A 27,149-nucleotide genomic window follows, 5' to 3' on the forward strand; every position below is an offset into this window, starting at 1 on the left:
ATCTGATATACACTTAGTACCAAAACCACACTAAATATAAGTGAAGCAGAAATGAAGTTTTCTATTTTAAAACAATACCAATAGCAGACAGTTTGTGGAAAACATATATGATATTTGGTAAAGTCCCTTAGGGTGTAAAATAAAAACATTTAGATTTATGCTATAGGCTCTCAAAAGCAACCCACTCCACTGTTACAGTGATGGCATTACTGAATCCCCATCAGACAGATAAGCCAGACCACCTTAGAATATTTGCCCTTTTTCTCTTTAGATTTTTTTTTTTTTTTTGAGGAAGATTAGCCCTGAGCTAACATCTTCTGCCAATCCTCCTCTTTTTTGCTGAGGAAGACTGACCCTGAGCTAACATCCATGCCCATCTTCCTCTACTTTATATATGGGACACCTACCACAGCATGGCTTGCCAAGCGGTGCCATGTCTGCACCCAGGATCCAAACTGGCATACCCCGGGCCACCAAAGCAAAACGTGCAAACTTAACCACTGCGGCACCGGGCCAGCCCCCGTGATTTTTTTTTTTTTTTTAATGAAGAGATAGCATTATTGTTTTCCCTAGAAACTACTAGTGAAGTGCTATCATTGGAATTTGCCCAGGCTACTTTGTGGAAGTTATACATCCCCATTAAGAGGTTTTCAGAAAGACTGCAATAATATTTTAGAGGTTACCTAAAAATCAATAACATGTTTTTCAAAATGAAGGTCCTCCCAGGAGAATATTTGGGGAGGCTTCTTTCATAAAATAAGCACATTCTGAAATGGGCAAGAATGGTGGAGTGGAGAAAACGCAGCTTTTCCTTCTCTCAACATTGCGAATCTCTTATAAACATCAGGGCAAGGACAAAAGTCACCCTCCTGAGCCTTTGAATCTATTACTCATGCATAACAAGTAGTGTTAAAATAGGCATTATAAATAGTCGCAGCAGATAGTCACTTTCAAAGAAATTAATTATTTAGACTGTTTATAAACAAAGTGGAAAAATAAAACCAGTGAGTCTAAAGGGAGTCATTGCAACTGATTGCTTTAATGTAGACCAAACAATAGCGTAACTGAAGTTTCCACTTTTCCACCAGTTGTTTGGGTTAAAAGTCCTCGTTGATGTTAATGAATTCTGACATAAGCCTGTATTTCCCTTCTCTCTTCACGCCTCCAGGCAACCTAATGATCTCGCTCTTCATAACCATTAGAAACCATAGACTGAGGAAGGCAGGTACGCCACTGCTAGTGAACAGTTCCTGAGTTTCCCACTGGGTTGTCCACATCCTATCTTATCTTCCTTAAAGAGAACTCATATGTTGCCCCATACATATAAAGCAATAGCTTTATTTCTCTCTGTCCTGGACAGATTACCACTGGGATCTGAACTCATAATCAAACACCACATGCTGAGCAAAAGATTAGAATTAGGCCCAAGGGAAACAGTCACGTAAGGTGCTTACTGTGTGTCAGATTCTTTATAGACATTATGATTAATCCTTTTATAAACAATTCCACAAGTAGGACTCAGAACACAACTCACAAATGCACTAGATAGGTATTGTCTTCTTGTTTCACATGCAAATACTGAAACAGAGGGGTCAGGAAGTTGCCCAAAGTCACATAGTAAGTGGCAGAAAGGAGATTTAACTTTGGATGTTTTTGATTCCCAGGCTTGAAGAAACGACAATAAGTGGCACTTCCCAATAATTAGAGCTACTCTACAACAAAGTAAGGCCACATACCGTGGATTTAGTGGGAAGGAAAACCCCCCGAGTCCTTGCCTACTTAAGAGTGTTAACGCTTCTAGGCTAGCGAACTTGCTGGAAGATCTCAAGTGGAAGCGCCACACCGCCTATCTGGGAAAGACGGTGAAGAAGAAATTTTTCTGCAGCACGTGATGTTAGCTCAGATTACTTTTCAGTCTTTGTCAAAACTAAGGTCTATGATGCTGTACCTTGGACTACAAAATTACTTTGCAAAAGCTTGACTACACCAAAACCACTCCTACTCCTGGAGCCCTAAACCTACCCCAGCTATTCTCCATACCATTAGCTTAATCAAATATAGATTTCACTCCCAAGAGACACATTCAATTATACTCGACATTCCATTAAAAACAGGCAAAAAGAATAGGAAGGAAAGGAAGAGGATACTTTTTCTTTTGGGCCCCAAGTACATTGCTTTTTGCCATTGTTCAAACATATCCACCTGTACACTGAGGAATAAAGACTCCCTTTTCCTAATGAATCCAATTTTTCAAAAGGCTCACTGTTAAGGACAAGAGGATGTACATAAAGTAACTACCAGGATAGTCATGATTTTATCAGGTACTGTAACTGAATACATCGATCACCAGGGACCTGATGCTAAAGAGACTGGTGATGTATTGTGATGTACAATAGCTTCTGACCAAGAGCCAAAGGAACAGAGGCCACTTCCGGCTTTGCTGCTGCCACGTATACACCCACTGGAAAGTTAAAAAGACTAGAATGATCTCCAGCCACCAAAACTTTACCCATCTTCACTAGCGCACTCTCATTTATAAACAGGCTGTAGGTGGTACAACAGAGTGCTTCTCCAAAGCTTTGAATTTAAAAACACTACATACTGATTTTTTTTTCTTCCCCAAGTCTTAGAGATTCAAGGTACTGTCATGTCTGAGAACCATTATCCCGTCTAAGCCGCTTATCTGAAAAGAAAAATCTATGAATGATCTGTTCTCCTCTAAAGAATGGTAGGATTCTTTTATCTCCACCACACCGTATTCTCCTTTGCCCCTTTAATCTCCCGGATGCCCCAGCAGCGTCACTGACCATGCCCTCTGGACCTGAGCTACACTGGGCAACTTGCTACTCTCCAGGTATGCCACCAACTTCATCTGTCAATGCCTTTGAGCTTCGGTTTTGGAGTCAGAATCCAGTGACGCTTGCTACAAGACTTTCTAAAGTTTATTTGATCTCTTCAGCCTTAATTAGAAACAAAATTTTAAAAATGATATCTACATTACAGGAATGCAATAAGGATTCATAAAAATTTCCGTCAAGTACCTGCTATACAATAGGAGCTGAAACTATACTTATCATCATTAGTAGCAGCAGCAGCATTCTATTACTGCTACACTGAATGCCTTTCTGGGGAGTAGTAGCAGGCAGCAGTGTTGAATAAAAAGCTAAAAGCGCCAGTTCTGGAATTATCAGTTGAATTTTCATCTAGCTTTGCTATTAACAGTATCAACCTGGAAGACTTAACTCAGTTTCTGTGTGCCTCAGCTTCCACATCTGTAAGTGGGGATAATACACTCATGAGAGGATTAAAAAAGATAAATGCTTACACATCACTTAGCACTGTGCTAAGTCGAGAGGCCATGCTTTTTATAGTCACTCTATCATTATAGAGTCTTTATTAAAGTAATTATGAGAAAATCAAAGGGTTTCTTACAGGACCAAAAAAAGGTAGTATAAACTTCACATTAAAGTTAAGATTACCTTTTGAAAAGCAAATTAGAAGAATCTAAAGCTAAGCTACTTGTCTAAGATCAACCATGAGGCCATTGCCTCAGGAGAGCCAAAATCAAATCAAGGTAACTTGGATGTAACTCAAGAATGCAAGACTAAATTGTGATTATATTAAGAAAATTTATACCTCGGTCATTACAATCAGTGTATACGCTTCCTGAAGAAACAGGCTAGCAGGAGAATGGCGGACATGCCAATTGTGATAGAGGATTCCAGGAGAAAAGGTGGGCATCTCTCTCTAGGACTGCTTAGGGTGAGTACGCTATATCTGGCCCATTAAAAAAGAAAAAGCTGTCTTCCTTCACCATAAATTTAAGTGGTCATTGGAGCAGGTGACATTAGCTATCAAGGTCATCCAACTAACCCATCACACCATGATTCCGTGCTCATCAAGCAACTTCTGGTAAGACTTTGAATGTTGCAGTCACATAAGTAATCTCCAGGAAGATGACAGGCTGACCAGAGGGGACAAGCGTCCAGTCCATTTGACTAATTATATTTCTCACTATAAATTAAGAGGGCAGTAAAAGCAAGTTCACCCCTAAAGGACAGCTCTGCCTGCCAGACTGGGAGCCATCCTCTGTTAGGAACAATTCACCCAGGATTGGACAGTGAAGATACCAGCCTGGGTGAGCAGTAGATTCTCTCCATGCAGTATCTAAGCTCATCTCATAACTTTTCTTCAAACTGTAATAGCCCAACTTGTCTTTCCTGGCAAACACCTGGTCTTCCTTTCTATTTTGTTTCCTGCTATAATGCTCAAGGACTGGAAAAACTCCGTTTCCCCAACCTCTACTACTCTTTATACCCTTCATCTCTTCTATCTCATTGAGATTGACCCTCATTCCACTTTGGTTATCAAACAACTCAGCTACACCGCTGAGAGGAACTGCATTACCTCTAAATAAAGTCAGCTTTTACCTTTTCCATTTGCTCACTCCTGCCAGACTTGCTCTTAATGCTCACCAGAGTATCCCGTCTTTGCAAACCCCTATCCATTTTCTCATTCCAGCTCCACAAGCCCAGTCTGGAACCCAGAGCTCTCACCCCAGAATCCTGTGTCACTTCATTTTTCCAAGCTTTTTTTTTTTTTTTGCTAAGCTCTAACCCCAGGATTGGCAATCTCTTTGGCTGCCATTCTGCATGGCTGAGCCTGGGAGAGAGACCACAATCCACATGCTGATCAAATCCACTAAAATTTATGCTTTCTATATTCTTTTGAGACATCCTGTTGTTTGACAATCCCCCTTTTCCATTTCTTGTGCCTGAATTTCCATTGCGTCCCTTCCACTTTCCTGGAGCCCCAGAGCCACACCTCCTTCCCCATCCCCTTCAGCACATGCCCTCACTATTTATAAAGAATGGAGAAGCTGCAGTAAATCTTTCCATTATCTTCCTGCAACATTTCCCAGTTTCCCACTGATTAATCTCAATGGAGCTTCCCTTTTCTTTAGCACCTTTATTTTTTTATTTTAACTTTTACACCTTTATTCTTAGTGGCACTTCCATACCTCCTTTGCAACAACACTCCTTATTTATTATTTGTTCTCTCAACATCTTTAAAATCATTCCATCTCAAGAGGTTACTTCCCTCTACCTACAAAAAACAGAGAGGTTTCCCATGATTTTTAAAAGTCTTCTCTCAACCATGATGCTTCTCTTCCTTCTTTCAGCACCAAGTCTCCTGAAAATTTGCCTTCAGCCTTTATCATCTATTCCATCTTTAATCCTTTGCATCACCCCTTTCTAGCTATTATTTTACTAAAAGGACTTCCCTAATAGCCTAATTCAAACTTTTCTCTGTCCTGATTTTCCTTAATTCTTTTGTAGAATGGGTCTTTCTCTGACACTTTTCTCATTGATCAATACAACACCTGGCAGGTTCCCTTTTTCCCTTATCTATGTCTTTTTCTCTGGATTTTCTTCCTTTGCCTACTCTGTGGTTCCATAATTCCACCTCCTTCTTATCTAAATTTTCTCTCACAGTTCTTTCTTTCCTTGCCAATTTAAAAAAATCACCTTCACGTAGACAACTCCCAAATCTCTGTCCATAAGCACATCTTTTCCACAGAGACCAATCTCCACATTCCAATTATGCGATGCCCTTGCCTGGATCAGGGTCAAGCTCAACCTGCCCAAACATAAAAGCATCATCTTATCCCTCCATAATGGTCATGCCACCTAGTTTGAAAGTTTCCTTTTCACCCTGATTTCTCCCGGCTCCTTTTTCCTCACACCCTCTGGCCACGTCTGTAACTTCTACTGTGCTAATCTTTCACAACCATAATCTTTCACAGCCACTATCCTAATCACCTTATACCTCTTCTCTTGGAAAAGTTGGCAAATTGGGCTTTTAGCCTCTCCCTCTCTACTTGAAGCACAGGTGGTTATCTTTCCATAGCCTACAATTAAGGGAGTCACTCCTGGCTCGGAGGTCTTCAGCAGGCTCTCCATTTCCTCCTGAACTGTTACCACTCCATTGTTTAATGACATCTTTCAGGACATCTAGACTCTAACACCAAGCTTTTCTTTCTTTTTCTTTACTTCCCATTTCTTCCAAATATACTTTATACGTATTTGTAGTAACAACTAGTAACTTTCAAGAATCCAAGAGTATTACAAAACAAACGGTCATATCTAATGGTCCTAACTTTCCTGTGTGACGCTATTACCCCCATGTTACAGATATACACGTCCATATATTTGGTCAACATTTAAATCAACCCGACCTACTGCGCTGGAGCCTCCTCAAACCCGCAGTACTGCGGTGCTTTTCCTACTGATGATAAATGTTCTACAAAATTCCCCTCTCATTACATCTCACGGTTCCTTCAAGGTTCAACCAAGGTCCCTCCTGCTTTGTTAGGTCTTGCCTCATCTACTACTCGGGGGGAATTTTCTTCCTTGAGCTACTAAATCTGAGTTTGTACCACCCTCAGAACACATATTCTGTTCTACCTCATTTTACATTTCATAGTCTTATCCATTTTATCAAAAATTTTTTAGCAGTAGGAATGACGTCTTTTTACATTATTATATCCCTATAGAACTTAGCACAAAGCTTGACACATAGTTGGAGTGCAATATTCATTGAGGGAATAGATGAAGGTAAAAATGTACAAGTGACTTTAAAAACAGATTACAATTGACTTCATACCACTAGGTACATTGCATAGGGCAATTAAACACACTGTATAAGGGCCAGCCCTGTGGCCCAGAGGTTAAGTTCAGCACGCTCTGCTTCAGCAGCCCAGGTTCAGTTCTTGGGCGCGGACCTACACCACTGCTTGGCAGCCATGCTATGGCATCTAACATACAAAATAGAGGAAGGTTGGCACAGATGTTAGCTCAGGGTTAATCTTCCTCAGAAAAGAAAAAAAAAGAAGTTTAAAAAAACAACATAAAAACAAAACACTATATATGCTCAAACATAAGATTATGTTTTATTCCTCCCAAATTATCACTCAGTCAATTTACGTGGAGGTTCTTATAAAGCCTCTCACTTACAGGACGTATGTCCATTACGTTATTTTGAAGAAAGTACTCTTTGGCGAAGATACATTAACCAAAAGTAAGGTCAATCATTGGAATTTTTGTACATTTAGAGAGCACCCTGCCTGAATCGGTAGAAAGAGAGGTAAGTAAGTTACATAGATTTAATAATAATTCATGGGGCATGACCACCAAAAGGCAAATACAAATACTACTATAAATAAGCCTGAAAAGGACCGTCTAAAAAGCTAGTTTGCATATAATTATGCCGTACAGATAACAAATATCAACCTATAAGACAAGAAAAAAGTATAACCATCCTAATGTTATATTATAGTTTGGATTCAATGGCAACATTGAACAACTCACAGATTTAATGAGTGCTCTTCCTTTTTTGTTTTTTTTTAAAGATTGGCAGCTGAGCTAACAACTGTTGCCAATCTTCTTTGGTTTCTGTTTTTTTCCTCCCCAAATCCCCCCAGTACATAGTTGCATATTTTAGTTGTGGGTCCTACTAGTTGTGGCATGTGGGACGCCGCCTCAGCATGGCCTGACGAGCGGTACCACATGCACGCCCAGGATCTGAACTGGCAAAACCCTGGGCTGCCGAAGCCGAGCGTACTCACTCAACCATTTGGCCATGGGGCCGGCCCCAATGAGTACCCTTTCTCAAATCATGAGGCAGAGGTGGAAATGTATGGGTTTTTTTTTCCTCCTAAATGTATGTTTTTAAAAACTGAGTCAAATGATTAAAAGAGCGGCAGCAAGTGATAAACATATACGTGAAGAGAATGAATAAAATTATTCCTTGAAATATGAAAGTGGACTATAGCAATATTCCTAAACTTACATATTTTAAATATCTTATTTTAAAGACATATAATTGAATTAATAAATTAAATATTATAAGTATCCATTTAACTATTTCTTCTTTACCTAAAAGTGTATCCATGAACCAAATGTTTTTTCTTTGGGTAATTCCCATTTGGAAAACAAGGTATCCCTTTACATTTGGATTGGCTCTATAATCTGGAATATGATTATTATTCCTCCAAAATTTCAAAATTAAAGTCATCCTCTTCTTCCTTAAAAGAGGGTAGAAAAACATGAACTCTTTGAAACAGCACACCTTGTACAACCTTATGAAAATCAAATCAACATGTATAGACTAAACTTGAACTTAAGGGTTTACATGGCCAAGAAGAAATGTTACTCAATTTCAAAGCGTGCTATTTACAGGAAGTATAGGATACTGCAGTAGCATGGTGCAATGACTTACATAGAGTCTAGATTAGTTGACTTTTTTTGTAAAAGAAATGATATATGGTAAATAATGACTGCTCCTTTGAAATGTCTCTTGCAACTCCACTTTCCTTTTTTTTTGCTCTCATTCTTGCCACACTAGCCCAGATTCATAACACATAAAATCTGGGCAGATTACATGAGTTTCTGTATTGCTACTTGTCTCTGTCCCAATGCAATCTATGCCTGAAACTCCTGCCAGATTAATGCCTAAAACACTTTTGCCATGTCAATCCCTTGCTCAAAATATTCAGTGGCTTCTCTACTCACTCCAGGATGAAGTCCAAATTCCTTACCCTAGTATTCAGGGTCCTCCACAGTTTGGCTCCAGCTGATCCCTCCAACCTTATCTACTATCAATTCCTTCTTCAGTTAAACTCGTCTCCTCACAGGCTCCCAAACTATCCTACCTTTGTTCACATTGGTCCCTCATTTAGAATGCATTCCATCCCTTCTCAACCTATTCAAATTCTACCCATTTCCCAACACGCAGCTCAGATTCCATCTCCTTCTTGAAGCCTGGCCAGACCTCAGCAAGCTGAAGAGCTCTTTTTTCTGAACTCTGAGAGCACTTTTGTTTGGATCAGTGGCTTCTAACCTTCTTGAGAATGAAGTCCTCTTTCTAACACCAAAATATTTCAGAACTCAGATGATAGCCTATTTTTAATCTGTTGATTGAGAAAGAGCATAATGACAAAAACCCACCGTGAATTTTCAGACAAGAAAGTTTGTATTTTAATACACAACAGAATGTCCATATGCGAAAAAGAGTTAAATATATATGTGGTCTGTTAACTTCCCTCATCCTTCAGACAAACATTTTTGCACAGAAGAATTCGTTGACCTTTGGTACTAGCTCTGTAACTCCTGGGGATCTCTCAGCCACAGACTGAAAATCCTCGGCTTCATAATTTAATTGACATATTATGACCTTTTAGTTTTTGCCAAATTTTTAAAAAGTCTTACTCCAAGAACCAGACTGTGAGCCCCTTACGGCAGGGGTGGTGTCACATACTTCTTTGTATATCTGCTCGAATCTGGCAGAGTTCTTTGTACATAGTAAAAACTAAATAAATGTTTCCTTCCTAGGACACATAAAGTATTTGAGATTCATTCTTTTTGCCAGCATTTTATTATAAAATCTTTCATATATACAGAAAAGTTCAAAGAATTAGATACAGTGAACGGCCATAAACGTATCACTTGGATTTCACAATTAACATTTTACTAAATTTACTTGTCTATACCTAATCCTCATAAAACCATTTTTTATGCATTTCAAAATAAGTTGCAGAAATAACACACTTCCCCTAAATACTTCAGTGTCTATGTCGTTAACTAGAGTTCCTATTTGTTTTATGGTTCTTTTTAAAGTAAATTTTATATATAATGAAATGTACAAATCAGAAATGTGCCATTTGATGATTTTTAACAGATACCTATATTTAGATTCCAAAGTGGGATCTAAATATTTTTAGCTTGTTATAATAATGGAAGCATGGCACAACAGTATGAAAAGATTGCTCTAATCTTACGAATTAAGGTAGCAATGTAATATTCTCAATTTATGGCACAGGCAATACTTAAGTAAAATTTTAGCAGGGAAGAGTAATAATTTTAAAAATAGTTTATGTTTATTAACCACCTACTACATACCAGCCATTGTGCTAAGCACTTTACAAGCAATAGCTCATTTGTTCCTCATAGTAACTTTATGAGATATTTACTATAATTGTCACATATCAAAAACGAGGAGATTGCAGCTTAAAGTTGTTTAAAAACTAGCCTAAGGTCACAAAGCTCATATCATATCTTTTACCAAAAAGGCTATCATGTGTTTGACTACTAAAAAGTCAAACATTTTCTGATTGGGGTTTTATCATCCTTAATCATTCCTCTGGTGGGGATATGAACACTCAGTGGACGGCACAGCAATAGGAAAGTTCCAGAACACCAGGGCATTGAATAAAAGTGTATCAGTGTATGCTGCAAATTAGCGGATGGTAAAATAAACTAGCATATGAAGATTGGAAGCAGATGGGCTGGCTCATACTCAGAACCTCAATCATATCAATCTGGAAAAATGGTTTACTTGCCTAAAATGTAATCAACCTACCAATTTACATCAGGTCATACCTTTCCCCATCTTTTCCCATTCTTCTCCAACTCACAGGAGCACCCAGACATAAACCCTACCCACAGTGAGTATTAATTGAGCAAGTACTTAATTGAGTACCCCAGGTACTCAGAGTACCTGCAAAGGCCATTAGGGGGTGTGAGGGATCTCAAAGGCGGAGGAAATATCCTCCCCTCCCATGGAGACACCATTAACCAGTCCCAGCAGATGTGTTTTTCTAAATATAACATTATTATTTAATAATAGCTATTTTTTGAGCATGTAATGTAGACACTAGCGACTGTGCTTAGTATTCTAGATGGACTAACTGTCACAACACCCTGTGATACAAGTGTAATCTCCGTTTTACAATGGGGAAAGCAGAGGCTCAGAGATCATAGGTGATAATAACAACGTCGGCCAGTGGATATTAAGTACTTCCTAGAAGTCAGACTGTTCTAAGTGCTTTACCAACTCCTGTGACCATCCTCGCAACCCTACAAGTAGGTACTATATTATCTTCATTTTACAGACCAGGAAGCGGAGACACAGGGCAGCTCAGTAATCATTCAGCATCATACTAGCTAACTGGCAAGGGGCGGAGCTGGCAGTCTGGCTTCAGAGCCCTCACCCAACCCCCTCAAAATCCACATATTAGTTACATGGTTAGTAAGCAGCTGAATTGTGAGTTTTTAAGCCCAGGTTAGTCTGAACGCAAAATCCACATTCTTGCCATCATGTGATACTTCTCTCTTATATTTTTAATATTATTTATTCTCCACTTTCCTTAAGGCAAGTATCAGATGTAAATTTGTGCTGAAAGAAAGAATAATATATAAATAAGTACATGATTTCAGGTAAAAATGCCCTCATAACTTCTCACCTGGAGTCTTTTCTCACCACCTGCCATCTCAAAGTACTACCTGACTGTACTTCTGGGGACAGACTCAACTACAACACTCTCCTGTTGAGCGACTGTTTTAGCCCCATCTCTGTGCAGGTCCCTCCACACACACACACACACACACACACACACACACACACACAGAGTGCCCCCCGGATTACAGCTGTCTTTGCTAAAGCTGAATAATCCATGCTCTCTCTCTCTTCCTGGCATGGCACCCCGTGTTTTTCTACCCCTCCTTCAGGACTCAGCTGAAGCATTACCAGTGTGCAGAGACCATCCTCCAGCCTCAGTCCCCTCAGTCATGATTAGCTGCCCCTCCTCCTCTGCAGAACACAGCCCTTCTCACAAAGCGTGGTACCCATCTGAGTAGAGGCCCACAAATCCTGGAACACTATGAACTTCTCTTGGCAAGGAGGGTATTTGGTAAATTTCTAGCCACAATCACTTAATAAATATTTCTTGAATGAATTAAAAATGCAATGGTGGATATACACTGTGATATGTATTCTTACGTATCTTATATATATATACTCGTATGTAATATATATGTTCTTTTCACTGCAGTGAGTATATATTCTCGCTCCTGCAATTTTTTCCCACCTTAAAAGTGTTTACCTCCAGTCATGACTCCTTACCATCTTGTAAAGATACTAACCTAAGTGTACTAACTGCCTGATCTTCGTATCATTCAGTCGTTTTTTGGACTATGTGGAAGCTGATGCATCATTGCTAAACACTCTTAAGTCCAAGTTGAAATTTCCATTTATGAAACAGTTAATCAGTACAGGTCAAATGCAAGTCAGTTACTATAGATCAAATTCAAACTCAGCAGCAATGTTAACTGTGGACGTTCTCTGCATGGACAGCCAATGGCTACTATATGAAGTGGTCTGTGAAATTATCACTTTTGAAAAACGGGCTTTAGATACTTATTGAATCTGTTAATGCTTTGTAAATAAAATTAATGAGTCTCCTTTCTTGCAATCATTCACCTGCTTTATTTGCTTAGTAATATGAGGCATTCACTCAACAAATATTTGTTGACTGCTTGATCACTGCCAAGCCTTCTGCTAGATGCTGAGGACACAGTAGTGGCCAGGTCTGAACCTGCCTTTAAGGAACCTTGGGTCTCCACTGGGTGACATACACATGTAAATGGATGCTGCAGTTCCTTCACCAGGTCATGACCTTAGATAAGGTAACATAAAAATTTCTTATGGTAATAAAGTATTTCAGTAAGAACCAAGCTTTTGGCTATTGGGGAGTCCATGTTTTAGAGTGTAAAGAATGTGGGCTTTTGATCGCTCCTCCAAGACAGATAATATGCTGTGTAAACAGACTAGTCACTTAAAATCTTTAACATGAGGTGCATAAAAGTTACCTTCACATTTTTTGAGGATAAAATAAAGTAAGGTATGCAGAAGACATAAAGGATGTGCTCACGAAATAGTGAGAACTCGGTCAATTCAGTTCACATTCCTTATTTCACTAAAAGGTATTCTTTCCACACAAAATTCCCCATAATGGTAATAGATACAATGATAAAATAGGTAAGCATCTTAGATTTTGATTCATTTTACACAAGAAAAAATGTTTCCAATTTGTCTTATAGGAAGTAGATAAACATACCTCCTTGGAATGTATTTGGTAGAGTTCTCTACCTCTTTTGGTGTAATGGGATATTGGAAGAATGATATTAAACTGAAAAATCTGCAAAACCAGCAAATTACCTCGTACATACCCATAATAAGCTTTTACTCATAAACAATTTGGGGTCCTGAAACTTAAGATAAATCCTTGATTAGCTTCTCAAAACGTACATTCTCTCTTAGTAAAGGCAATATTAGCAGTCATTGAGGACGGCTATGTGACAGATAACTTTTTTCCTACCCAAAGTAAAAACAGAAAAATGGAAAATTCTTAATTTTATATATATTTTTTCTATTAGATTATATGTTTGGAGCCAAAGCGAGGCGAATGAATTACTCTTGGACCTTACTCTAAGTGAGCAAGGTGAGAATAAACACACACATGCACACACAAACACACACACACACACACACACACAAACACTCCACTTTATCTGTATACTGTTGACTCTAAGACATCCTTGGGCATCATAAGAAACTAGGAATTACTTAAAGCAGGGAATCCATGACCAAAGGGATAAAGATTAACCTACATACTAGCACTCACTGAAGGTTTGCACAGCTCCCTGAAGGGAACCAGAAGTTTCTCCCAGAAGATAGGACGTTCTTAGGGAGATACATATTTCTGGTCATACCAACATTTTGGCCCAGCCAGAGGACAGAAGCCACAGAACTGTAATTCTCTGAACTACTAGTTATGGGGGGTAGGCGAAAACCATCCACATCAAGTCATTAGTTTATCAAGAAGCCTGGCTCTCTGGAAACTCGGAGCCTAGTTTTAGGCAACAAGTATTGAAGTTCCTATTCTTACACTGAAAGATACAGTTCGCTATATTTAATAGGCCAGACCTACAAGGTCCTACACACACCACACTTTTATTCCTCTCACTTTGCCTCTTACACTCCTCATCATTCTCTCTCCTCCAGCCACATGGAGCTCTTTGCTGTTCCCAGAACACAGCATGCATGTCCCAACTCCTGGCTTTGGTAACTGCCATTCCTATGGAGCCCCCAACAAATGCCACCTAAACTTCTTCTTTGAGTTTTGCTTGGTTAATAGAATCTGGTTCTCAAAGTCAAGAGAAATGTGACCAAATTTATCATCCACTTAAAACTTATTTTCTGAAGTAGAAAACGTTTATTCTGAGCAGTAGCAAAACTGAAACCACTTTTGAAATTTCACAGTAATACTGCTCCAATGCAAATGTGCATATAATAATGACTATTATAATCAAAAGCAGAGAGGACTTCCCATCTCCATTTGATCCGAGAGAGGCTTAACATAGACAGACGGCTGATGGAATTATAATTAAGTCTAAAGCTTTGAAAAGTAGTAAGAGACAATCCCCTAAAAGTTAACCTATTGAGGCAATATGCCGGGCACATGCAACACCAGGACGAAATCTCACACACTCACGCACACGAGAATTCCAACACCAGAGTTAACTACCTTGGGCAGTTGCCCTTATAATGAAGTCCTTGTGTCATCAAAGCCTCTGCCATTGGTCCTTTCACAGCTCTGCCATTGGCTAGAGAATGGTGTTCTCCAGTCATGAAGGCACCAGTGTGGCAGTGAAGGCGCCAATGTTTAGTATGATGGTTTTAGAAAAGGAACTGGGAGATGATGGGAATCACATTTTCTCTCCATAAAATAATACAGTCATTTTAAAATCCAGGCTCTGGACTCAGACAGAACTTGATTTAAATACCAGGGCAGATACCAGTGGTACCAATTACAAACTATGTGCCTTTCAACTTCGCATTTAACCTTCTATGACACATTTGTCTCGTGCGTAAAACAATAATAGTCCTATAGAAGAGACTATTATTTACATATGGTCTAGAAGTCAATAAATACAGAGTACTTAGTAGGTTCCAAGTGTGTCACAAGTTTCACTTATCATTCTCACAGCCAGCTGGATGTAAGTTCTGTTATTATCCCCATTTTACAGATGAGGAAACTGAGCCACACAGAAGCTAACTTCCCTGAGCTCACGCAGCTAGCAAATGGAGGCAGAATTCAAACCTAGCCTCTTAACCATCATATTGGCAATCTCAGAGGAATTTTCTGAAGATTAATGAAGTAAATCATGGAGATAGTCAGTATACTGACTAATAATGCTATTCATAAAAATTATCCATTATTATTAATTAGCAACAGGCATATGAAAATTATTCTCATACACTATATGGGCAAATATTAAATCCTAACAAATAATTTTGTTCATCCTTTCATGGTTTTTGCTAAAGAACTATTCAGAAGAGGCCAATTCTGTGGTCTAGAGATGTCAGTTAGAAACTCCTTTCCTCACAATGTCCCGTCATCTTCCAGAAACTACATCATGTGCAGAATGTAAACAATACTAAATTAGATTACCATTTTTCCTTTGACAACAGAATATTTGACCACGAATATATAAATAGAGCCTTTAAAATGCAGCCTTAAACCATAATTTTTAATACACATTCACTCCAGTTTACATTCTTTTTCTAAATAAGATTTCTTAAAAATACTCTAGTTGGATAAAGCTGTATTTTACTAAATCAAAATTACAGTGATAAAAACAAATTCAGACAATTTGTTAGTGTTCTAAGCTTTGTAGAAATGATAAAACAACTTTAAAAGAACTTCTGATCATACAAATTTGAAAAATTGAATTAACCTACCATCCTAAAATAGGCAATATATAATTAAATAAATCTTGAAAAGCAGAAAATATAGCCACCTAATTCAAGACTGTATCTCTTATCTTCTTGGAAATCTGATACAACCAATTCAAAATTACTATTTGAATTACTACCATCAGAAGTCCTCCAAACCTACTTGTAGTGAAGATTCCAATGGCATCTGGTTTTATGTCACTTAAAGGCAAATTCATCTGCTTTACGACAAGTTTAAGCTTCCTCTTGAGTTCGAATCTAAATTTACAATAGACAAAACTCAGAAGGAGAGCTCTTAGTTCCGCTTGCTCACACCTCTTTTCCGCCCTTCCCCAATCCTCACCCACAGACAACCAAAAATAAACACTCCAACTAGCAATATATGAACCGACCAATCTGAGGCTCCCATGGACTTAAGACACCAGGAAAAACAAAGATGGAAAGAATCACTGCTTTGCAAACAAGGCCTTAATTAGGTACGTAAATAAAAATCCTTTTACTGCTACAGCCCTAAGCCCTTCCGAAGGAAGGTTTCCCAATCAGTTCTCACACTTACACAACACAAACATCAACACGCAGGTTCTACCAAACAGACGTCTGAACGTAGACTCACACGTTGGAAATCCTCAGATCTGGCACTTTAACATTTATTTAACTGAAGCATCACCCCAAAAAGCCTACATCTAAAACATTATGCTCTAACAATCTCTCTAATAAAAAATTTTCTATTCCATCCTGTCTTGGAAGACTAATGATCCAAAAGACTAGGAAAACCAGGAAAAGAAAAGCTACAATTGGTGTTTTCATAACCATCCATTAGTCTCCTCCAGATCAAGCTTTAACTGTTTAATAGTAACTAAAATATTTATTAATTCATTTGGAAACATATCACTTCTAACAGTGTTTTTCTGTATGCAAGTCAAGCATTCACTTCTGCTATTTGTTATTTTTACCTATTTACGGTTTATATTTCAAAATTTATAAACTAGGTGAAGCCAACAGTTAACTGCAACAATAATGATTTACAAAGAGGTTGGAATAGAATATAAAAACACGAATAGTTGAACCTTGCGAAATACAAAACATTCAAATAACTATTCTAACTGAGGAGCATTTAATCTAGGAAATAAAAAAGCACAGAATTTCAGGCTGTAGCTCAGTGTCTTTCTGTCTTTATCCCTTAGATGAACCATGAAAATAGGCACTAGCCTGTGAGTACAGAACCTACAAACATTGAGTCTTATGATAATTTGGCAGCAGACTTAAGAAGAAACTTAATATCCTCTGCCTCTCCATTCCATTCCCTTCTTGTTTGTTCTTCAGATGAAGTTATGGTTTTTGATACAGGAGATTTTCATGTTTTCTTAGCCTTATTATAGGGACAAGTGGTGGCAGGAAGTAAAAAAAGGCTCTGAGTGAGAGAAGGCAACCTATAAATGTGGGCAGAGTCAACAACTGTGTAAACTCAAGGGGAGTTGTGTTGACCCAGTTAGGGAAACTAGTTTCAATTGGGCTGCAGTGAAGTCACTTAAATACAAATCATGGCATACACAGCTAGAAATATTTGTTATGGAGGTAGGGGTGGTGACTGATATTTTAAAGACTCTTTCAAATTTTAATGAGTTTCTTGTTTTGCATTCCTCTAATTCATTGGTAAACACTGCTGGTTTCAAAATAAATAAAATTTCAAAGAAGGAATAGGAAAATTTATAATGATTATATCCCAGGGAAGCTTGCCAGATATTATGAATTCACTAATTTTAAGCTTAACTCCTCTAGTGGTGACTGGGAGGTATGAAACAAATGTATTATGGAACATGTAAGTAGCATGATAAATTGATTTACAAACTTAATAAAAATCCAGAACTTTCTGACAGTATTTGCATCTAAACAGGCATGTAACATGGGTCATGAAGAAAGTTTGGATATATATTTTCAAACTGTATACTAAAATAAAACTAAAGATCCCAGTAGATTGACTACAATTCCATTTATTTTTTGGACAATTTATCCTGATATTTTCTAACTTCGCTTTCTAACTACCATACCCCTTGTGAAGGACACCAATAAAGAATCCCTGAAAATAGAGTGAGATGGCTAACTGTGTATTTGTCTGAAATACATCTAAAAATTTCATTTCCAAGACATTAGATAAGATTTTATTTTAGGATAAGGAATAATTTCTAAGTGTTTCCCAGATTGAATGGTTCAGCAGATTACACAATTATCTAAAATATTTTATTATTTTGAACTTTTTTAGTTATAAGAGTCTTATGAAATATGCAGATTCCTGAATATGAACATGATATCAAGCTATTAAATGTAAATACTAAGAAATACGCCGTCACTCCACATGCCCTTACAAAACAACCCACACGTCATTCACACAAGCCATCCAACGGCATAGTCCCCAACGCATACTCCTGCTTCCATATTGCGTGGCTCCTGTTGTGTAGAAGACAATTTGCCAGTAAATGATGACAAAATGAAAACATCTTACCCTGATTTCATTTCTTCATATATAAGAAAATTAACTCTCATTATTTCATAATTACTTCTACCAATATGTACTGGTATATTCTATTAAGCAAAATGATTGAACACACTTCGGCATCTTTATTTTTTAAGTTACTTTAAATGGCTGTCTTATTTGGACTCTTCAGTGATGAGAATGACCATTAAAGATTTGCATCCATGGCCCCCTCTGACACTCGGTCAGTGGCTGCTTGCACCATGACAGTGGCGTGGGGCCCACCAGCCCCGGGCCCTGCAGTGGTCTGTGTGATTGTGCACACACCCAGTCTACACCGTGCAACAGCCATGTTGCCACCTGAAGCCAAATTCCAAAGGAGAGGGAAGGCCGGCCTGCTTCTTCATTTGCTCTATAAAATCTACCTAAACCTTAGAACCACCTTCCTATCACTTAAATTTCTTTTTGCTTGCCTATCGAAATGGGAAGAAAAGAGTTTCAGATGAAAAGGCACCTTATTCAGAGATTAATTTTTTTCTAGATCAACAAAGCTTCTACTTTTGACAGTGACCATTTTTCATAAACACTGGTAATGAATGTATTTACTTGAACAGGAAAATATAGACCATTTACATGTTAAAAAACAATCACGGTATAAAAATTAAGATGTCTCATCAGAAACAAGTGATTTTATATTTTTTTCTATAATCATAAATTTCATAACATTACTAGTTTCAAAAGGCTTCACTAATAGACACTGGAATACCGCACCAAATGAACAATTTTATGGCATTTAGTTTTGTATATTTCTAAGAACTGTAATAAAAGATCACCATGGTGATTGGGAAATGATGGTTGTTTATGGATGGATTTCTAACCTGGATAGTTCATTCAACTCTAGTGAAACTTTTGCTCCAAGTTCATCAGTGTCCCAGGGCTCAGTAAGGAATAAATAAGCAAAGATATCGTCTGTGAAGAAGCAAATTTTCAATAGGCGAAAGCAGAAATACAATGCAAGAAATAACATAGCCTTGTATAAATTGAAGTTTTAAAAATATGTATGGTACCTAAATAAATGTGCATAAGAGCTAATAATACATACATATAGCCTTACTTTTCAAACTTAGGCATATATGAATCAAAGTAGGTATTCTATTCACATAAAATTTACATAAATATTCATATGTATTAATTACACAAAAATAATGGCAACAGTACTATGTTTAAAGTATACTATTTAATCACTAAGAAAGTAAATAACTTTCGTGTACCTTCCAAATAAGGTTGTATATTTGTAAGCAATAAGTTTTGTTTACTTATTTATATTTTAACAGCCAAAGCCACTAGAACACCAGGCATACAAATTATTTTATGGATATTTAGAAACTACCCAGTCCAATGTTACATTTAAACAAATTTAGTTATATTTAGTAACAAAAGGGAAAGTAAAGGACATAGTTCCAAATTTTCACTGCTCATAGAGCAAAACAATGCAAATTGACACTGTGCTATGGAGAATGATCAAGGAGATAAAATACACTCAAAGGTTAAAAATGTTACACACACACACGTATATGTGTGTGTATATATATCTCTAGGCAAAGTACAACCAGTCTAAGTAATGCTATAATAACCTAGCACCATGCAGGTCCTAACTAACGGTGAATACTGATTCATAAGCCAAATTACCTAAAGGGGAAATAGAACAGCAGTTTCATGGATTTGACACCTGAAATCACAACCACCTAATAACAGAGCGTCGACTGACGAAGAAACAAGGCGCAAAGTAAACAGCGAGAAGGCAGACACTCACCTTCGGTGCCATTGGGAGTCATGGAATTACTATTTATATGAGAGTTATCGAGTTTGGGACCACTGGGGGATTCTCCACCAGCACTCAGACGGCTATGCGGGCTGGTGAGATCCTGCATTTCCATAGACCTAAAGACAAGAAGCCTTCCGTTTGACAGATGTACCAAATTCATAATGCCACTATTTAATGCGCTAACGACTTGACACCTTCTTTGAAACACATTCGCACAAAAGTCCCATTGTATCTATTTTCTTAGACTCCAACTAGTTCATCTTACATTTTAACTTCAGTCTTCCTTTCATAACGTGTACTATGAAAGGATGTCATCTGCCTCACCTATCCAGCCAAGCATTCACATGGAGTTTTAAAAATCTCTTTTTTTCTCTTATCTAGCTCATCAAGTAACAAGATGTGATGAGACAATTACATCTACTTTAATTTCCAAAGAAAAATGCAGCCATGCTTTTCCTTTTATATTGGAAAAAACCAAAGGCAATGATTTTCTAAAAGACAAATGCGTCAACAGGTATAACAGAAAAAATAATAATTTTCCTGTGGAATCTGTTTCATCTAATAAATTAGCACTAGATACTCCCTTATAATTTACCACCCAATTGTAATTTAATGGGTCTCCAAACCAAATAAAACACTTGAAGCCTATAGCCTAGTGACAGCGAATGAGATAGTCCTGATGCATGTGTTTACTCTGGCAAACTGCTTAATTGTTCCTCTGTTTCCCTTGAAACAAATGCAGCATTAAAACATGATGATGTCGGCTCGCTTGTTTGCTTTGTGGATTACATACAGCGTGCCCAATTGAAAAGGGATCAGGCCAACATACAGTGAGTCCCTGGGAGCATTAGCACTCGAAATACCTCAGCTGTCACTTACCCAAGGAAATAAGAACAATTCTGCGGCACTGCTCTCCTTTCGCATTTTTACCATATAAAAACAGTTAAGTCCCCCTCTGAAAGTTCTTAGCCTCAGGACTGACTTATTCTCCAAAAAGATACAGAAGCCCCTACTCATGTTCACAATTGCACAACTATCCAATTATATTTAATATTCTATTAATGAAGAGAGGAGAAGTTTATTTAAAGTCACTAAAAACACCCCTAGATGCCGTTCTGTTTTCTGATAGACAAGTTTTTGAAAGTCTGAGGCCCATTCACTTTATTTTACACTTTACGCATTTTCCTAAAAAAAAGGGAGGGGTTTATGTTACATATACGAAGCTGAGACTGTCTGTGCCTCACCTCCACCAGGTCAATAAAAACTACAGTCATTTTAATTTGGAGTTTGCACTGACACTGATTGTAAATATCAGTTTTTAAAACGGCTTAACATGAACCATTTTACTTCTAAAGTGAGTTTTCACTTCCCCAAACCTTCTGAATTCAAACTAGAAATGGCTTAAAAGCTCACTCTTCTGTCCTAACTATCCTTCCACATTCACAGTTTTCCTAACACCAGAAACTATAGCCCATAATCATTTTCAAACCCAGGCTCCTCTTCCCTTTCTACATACTTCAAATTTTCACAAGCACACACACACACAAATTGTTAAGTAATTTCCAACCGAGGCTGTTGCTATTAATAGAAATAATTAAGAAATACTAGACAAAAATAGATATGGGTCACAGAAAGGTAATCTCCAGAGATGTCAAATACCAACGATATTTACCTGCAACTTGAGGAAACAGCAACATCTGAACTGGTCTGAGATGTTCGCACCTGTGATCAGGGGTAAAAAAAAAATTAGAAGCTGTTGTTACTCTGCATCAGTGTCAGCTCTTAATTATACAGAGCACATGGCTGAGAACGACAACGCTCTCTTTTAACCAAAAGAGAAAAAGGAGGGTGGTGCAGCAGTGAAAGGCATATTGTCTTAAGTTGAGGTCTCCACTGTTTCCTCCTGCAGGTCTACCCTCCTCCTCCCCTTGTCAGGGGGGAAGGCAGCCAAATGACGGGATAGTGATTCATCACTGGCCTATGACAGCTGCAAACGGGATTACCCCTCCCCCAATCAACATGCAAAGCAGCCCGGCCTGGGCAGCTTGGAAAAGGTGCTTGGAAAAAAATAGCTATTAGCAAAATGAGTGAGTTTCACAGCAGTAGTTCAAGAATTAATCCTCCAGCATCCTCAGAAGATCTTTCATCTTCTGCTACCGCCAGCTGAAACAGAGTTCCCGCCCACGCCTTTGACTCCTGACAGTTCTTATCCTTATCATGATGGTTTTCTCCTATATTTACTATTTGTCATTTAACATTCACTAAAACAGCTTCTGGGCAATCTTCAGGCTACGCTGGACCAACTGTAAATGGCAAAGGCGAGTTCTCATATCCCAAGTCACATCACGGAGCCATGTGCTCGTTTACCCATGCAAATTTCAAATTCAGCGAATGCTTATTCGTCTCTGCCTGGTCAAACAGAAAAGGCAGTTATCTTTTTGTTCAATTTTCCATCTTTTAAAACAGGGAAGAGAATGGAAAGTTTAATGATCAATTCAATATCCCAGTGAGCCAGAACTTTGGTCTCTTTGTCTCCAAGTGACTCTGTATTTCGGGACTTCACTGAACAACTACCTTAACGTGCAGCCTTTGCTAGTCTCTGCCCCTTCTCCAGAGGCAGCACAGACTGCCAGCAGGTGATAAACTCAGGTGAGGCCAGGCTGCTGGCTGGCAGGCACAGGCAGACGCCTCGCAGTAAAGAGCATTCTGCACAACGTTTAAAATGACTCAGAATTCCAAATCTTTGATGTGCATTTTCATTCAACCTGAACTGACATCAATTAGGGTTAGAGAACAAAGATGAGAACTGAAGCATCTCAAATGGCATTAAAGTTATCCAGCCAAATATCTTCTACTGAGTCCTGTTATTTTTTTAATTATGATTTATGAAATTAAGAAATACTACCTTTTTGGCAAGAAGAAAGCATCGTTTAAGTCTAAATATCCTGGTGTAATGTTACGTGAAATTTCTAGGTATGCTTTTCTATAATATGTGCAGGAAGAAAAATCATTTTTAAGAGATGCCTGAATATTAAATGAAAATTTAATTTTAATGCCCTGCAGATATGTCATTTTGTGATAACAGCCTTCTGTAATTTTTGTTAAAGTTAGTATTCTCACACAAGATTAAACGTTTTCCTTTAGAAACTGCAACAATATACCTCAAGGATAAATTTCCTTTTTTTTTTCTTTTTTTTCTGCTGTTATACACCTGGAATAAATTATAGGTGAGAACTAAGTTTTAAGAACTCTTCTGGCTTAATTATGTGAAAGAGTAGGTAAAATATACTTTCTGTTAAATGTTAAAATGCATTCCTCTTTTACCATTAGCTAGATAGCATAATCTTGGAAATACAACTTTAGTTTCATCGTATAATTTGAATGTTTGATTATATTTATATTTGAGGTTTAACCTATCATATTTAAATTTCAGAGTCAAACTGTTAATATAAAAGGGAACTTCAAAATAAGAATTATTCTAACACGTTTCCTCACTGAAAAAATGCATTTTCACAACAACATATTTCTTTTACGCTTGTTCGACTCAGGTTCTACTGTACTTTCTTACGCTACAATTTTTGAAAGTCCATATCCATGATCTTCATTTCATTAAGTATACTTCAGATATATTCTTTTGTGTCTCAAGGATTATTTAAACCATGTGTTGTGTGTTACTGTATTTAAAAATCACTCTTTAATCAAAATAACTTTAAAACAACTAATCCTCACTTAGGCTGGTCAGCTGAATCCACATCGAGGTCCAGGAAAAATAAATCTACTCTCAAGAATGCGAATGCAGACAACAATTAGACACAGATGTGAGCAAAATTAGTTACAGTTTACAAAATGCTACACTTCACATGCTTTTAGTTTCTTATGTGTAGTACAAGATTACAGCCCACTAAGGAAACATACTCTCATAATGACTTATCTAAAAAGAACACCTATTTCTGATTGGTGTTGATTTTCTCTTATCTTGGACAATCTCTCCGCAAGTTTCTGTGTTTTAAAGGTCTAAAACCATAAGACGTTTCAAAAATAATTAATGAGGCATATTTCCATTCACAAGAGAAAAAATTATTTCATGGTTTTCAGCAAAATGCTGATAGGCATTCAGTGAGCTCACATTTTCTCCTTTATATCCATAAACTCAATGTTTCTTGTCTTCTCCTAATCTGGTACTTTTAATTCAAATGCTCCTATGAGTGCAAAAATATTTCCCATAACCTTATAAATGGTCACCTTATGTTACAATGAAATCATTTCACTTTAATGCTTTTTAAAACTCTTTGTATGGAACACCCAGAGTAGCACACTGAGTTGTGAAAATACAAAGGGAAAAAAGATAGCAGAACTTCTTAGAATTTAAATTCAAGAATCCTAAACTAGTAACTTTGACTTCTGATTAGTTAATGAGGTCTTTTAAGTTTGCCTTTTTTCTAATTAAATTTATAATTCTTCACAGATGGAACTTTTGTTGATGTTCAATTTGTCTCTCTCATTTTGTTAAACCTCACATAGTACTTCGCCAATCCATTGAATAGCCACATTAAATCTGTTAATACCATGCTCTTCAACCCCAGAAATTATTTCCAGAAGGCAAACTTGCTTTGAGAGATCATCAAACAAGACTTAAGGTACACATTTTATCACATTTTCCCTACCACAGAGCTCAGGATGCAGAGCAAAATTCATGACTTTTGCACTGTTTATTATACTTTGCTAAATTACAAATCAAAAGCATCTGACAGAAGATCATGTATGAAGCCAAAAAGTTAATAATGTTCTGTGAAAAGTAAACTGTAAATGGGAAGGATTCGAAATCTCAGCAGCACAGAGCAAATAAAATGTAGGTACTTGTCTAAATTATGGGTTTTTCCATAGGCTTTTTGCTTGCTAGAAGCAATTTTTATAAAATGACTATAATTTTAAACTTTTTTTTTCAAACTAAGAAGAAATTTTCAAAGTGAAAGTACTGAACTTATCTAAATAAATAGAGTTGGCAGGCAAGTTAGTTTTGCCCAACCACAGATCGACCGGAGTGCTCCCAAATTTGAAAGACAATGGCAATTTTCTAATCAGAATGTATTTCATAGGGGCAAAAAAATGTGCCTTAGGCATCAATCTGCTTTTTAATCAGAATATATTCTTGCTAAAATTCTCCTCAATCAATATTTCTAACTATAGTGTCAATGCTGCAACAAAATCCTAAACCTAAAATTCAACTTTTAGGAAGAAGGAGATGTCTTCTACATGCTAACACTTATTTTTTTCTTCATCAAAGACTCCATAAAATGAATGCCTTGATACTATTACTCATTTTAAATGTAATACACTGTATTACTTTTTGAAGTAGCTTGTTTAAAGAAAATGACAAAATAGAGTTCCTGTGGAAACAAAACCAAATTTAAATGGCATTGATTCTACCTACAATTTTAAAGGATTGTTTTCAAAATTGGCATTTATTTAAAATGTTGAATAAAACACTTTGCTATCTGATTAAATGGAAGAAGTGATTTTATTGTCGCAGCAAGTGGTTTCTCTTCTTTCCAATGTACTCCTATAAAATACATTTTCGCATTCAAATGGAAATTTTCTTTTGAGAAAATCATTTATCATGTCTAGAAAACTCACACAGCAGTGGAGTGCCTTTGGCACTTGAAAACTGAACAGTGGCTCAATTAGGTTTCTCTGTCTGTCACCGCGAAGAATTTTCAGGATTGAAAATCCATGGCTGCTTTCTCACTTACTGAACACTTTGGGCCTTAGGAGAACTCAAGCAGCGAGAAAGGAAAATATCAAATATTTGATAATGCAAAAAAGCGTGACTATTCATGTATGCATGTCCTCAGATCCCAAACGGTGGGCGAAAGGACTCACGCAAGCCTAGAATAAAACCTACTCTGAAAGAGACATTAAAAAAACAATCCCAAACCTATAAAACTACACTATGTGCTTAACTACTGATTTCTTGTTGCCCCTGTCATTTTAAGAAATGAAACATAAAAATGCTTGTCTAAATTCAATGACAGCTCTGAATTTACAAATTCTTGCAAATGCTATGCTTAATGTGTTCAAAAATTCCTCCCCAGAAATATAAGCCTCTGAGACATCAGCAATTCATATACTGATTTTGAATGACAAAAATTTAAATAGTAATTCCAAGGTTTAAGAATCTTGTTTTTAATTTCAAGGTCCATTCAAGTCGTCTAAAGTGTCAATAAGTGAAAAATATATTAATTTGGCAAATGTTTATTATTTCACCTCTTGAAGACGAGCCTGCATAACTTAATGTTTGGGAAGTTCGTTGATTGAAGCAGAAGGATTTCCTTCCTTAAAAAGTGGTATCAATTTATTTTTGTTATCTGTTGTCCTTTCAAAATGTGAATGCCTTCCTCATTTTCTCATATCGACCTAAAAGTTATCTGTGTGTTATAACGGAGCCATACATATATATACACCGCTTTATTCAATATCACACAATAATAGTTAAGGTTTGTGCAGCGATTCAGAAAAGATGAAGTCATCTCCCTGAAAGAATACAGTCGTGTTATTATATTTATTAATATAGATCACAACAAAAGTATTTGTTAACAATTAATTTGTAATTATCTCTTAATGATTCTAATCGCTCAGATAACGTGGGGGTTAAGAAACATACTTCTATGACGGAAGCCTGTGGCTAATAAAGTAGTACGTACAACGTGTCAGAATCTTCGCGATGCCCTAATGTTTGTATTTTAAAACAAATCAAAACAATACTAAAAGCGCTCCTGTTATCTCGGGCTTTGCCCAGAGGACAGCTGTTGCCAGCCACTACAATTTTTCAAACAGTCAGCTTGTACTTACAGCGCTTACATCTGCTGCATCCACCAGTTTAATGCGCTCCTTCGAATTTTCTGCTTTAGCAAACCTCCATTCCTGACATAGTTTGGCTCCTGGATAAGGACGCGGGAGGGCTTTTAGGAGCTCTCGTTGGAGCCCGGCGCTTCTGGAAGCGGAGCGCCTCTGGAGGGGAGAGCCCGGCCGCGGGGACCGCCGCCTGGCCGCTGCTGCAGGCTCGGGCTGCCGAGCGACTGAGCGAGGACGCTTCCCCCAGCCGGCAAGCCGCCACAGTGCACGGCAACAGGAAGGCTTAAAGTCGGAAGTGGCACTGGAGAGTTTCTACCTCGCCCCAAACTCGGAGCCATCAGCTCCCACCGTTCTGTTTAGCAACCG

General features: G+C 37.6%; 1 protein-coding gene across 1 annotated transcript in view; it reads right to left on the bottom strand.

Annotated features, from left to right (window-relative positions):
* Positions 1–26,942, bottom strand: part of EYA1 (EYA transcriptional coactivator and phosphatase 1) — a 161,141-nt gene extending 134,199 nt beyond the window's left edge. Inside the window, exons 1-3 of the mRNA XM_046642243.1 lie at positions 26,781–26,942; positions 21,604–21,653; positions 19,920–20,047 (exon numbers count right to left, since the gene is read on the bottom strand). Of these exons, the coding sequence (XP_046498199.1) occupies positions 19,920–20,043 (124 nt within the window). The 5' untranslated portion in view covers positions 20,044–20,047; positions 21,604–21,653; positions 26,781–26,942. The remainder of the gene's footprint in view (positions 1–19,919; positions 20,048–21,603; positions 21,654–26,780) is intronic.
* Positions 26,943–27,149: the final 207 nt, after the last annotated feature.

The sequence above is a fragment of the Equus quagga genome, chromosome 16, assembly GCF_021613505.1.
Source record: "Equus quagga isolate Etosha38 chromosome 16, UCLA_HA_Equagga_1.0, whole genome shotgun sequence".
Lineage (NCBI taxonomy): Eukaryota > Metazoa > Chordata > Mammalia > Perissodactyla > Equidae > Equus > Equus quagga.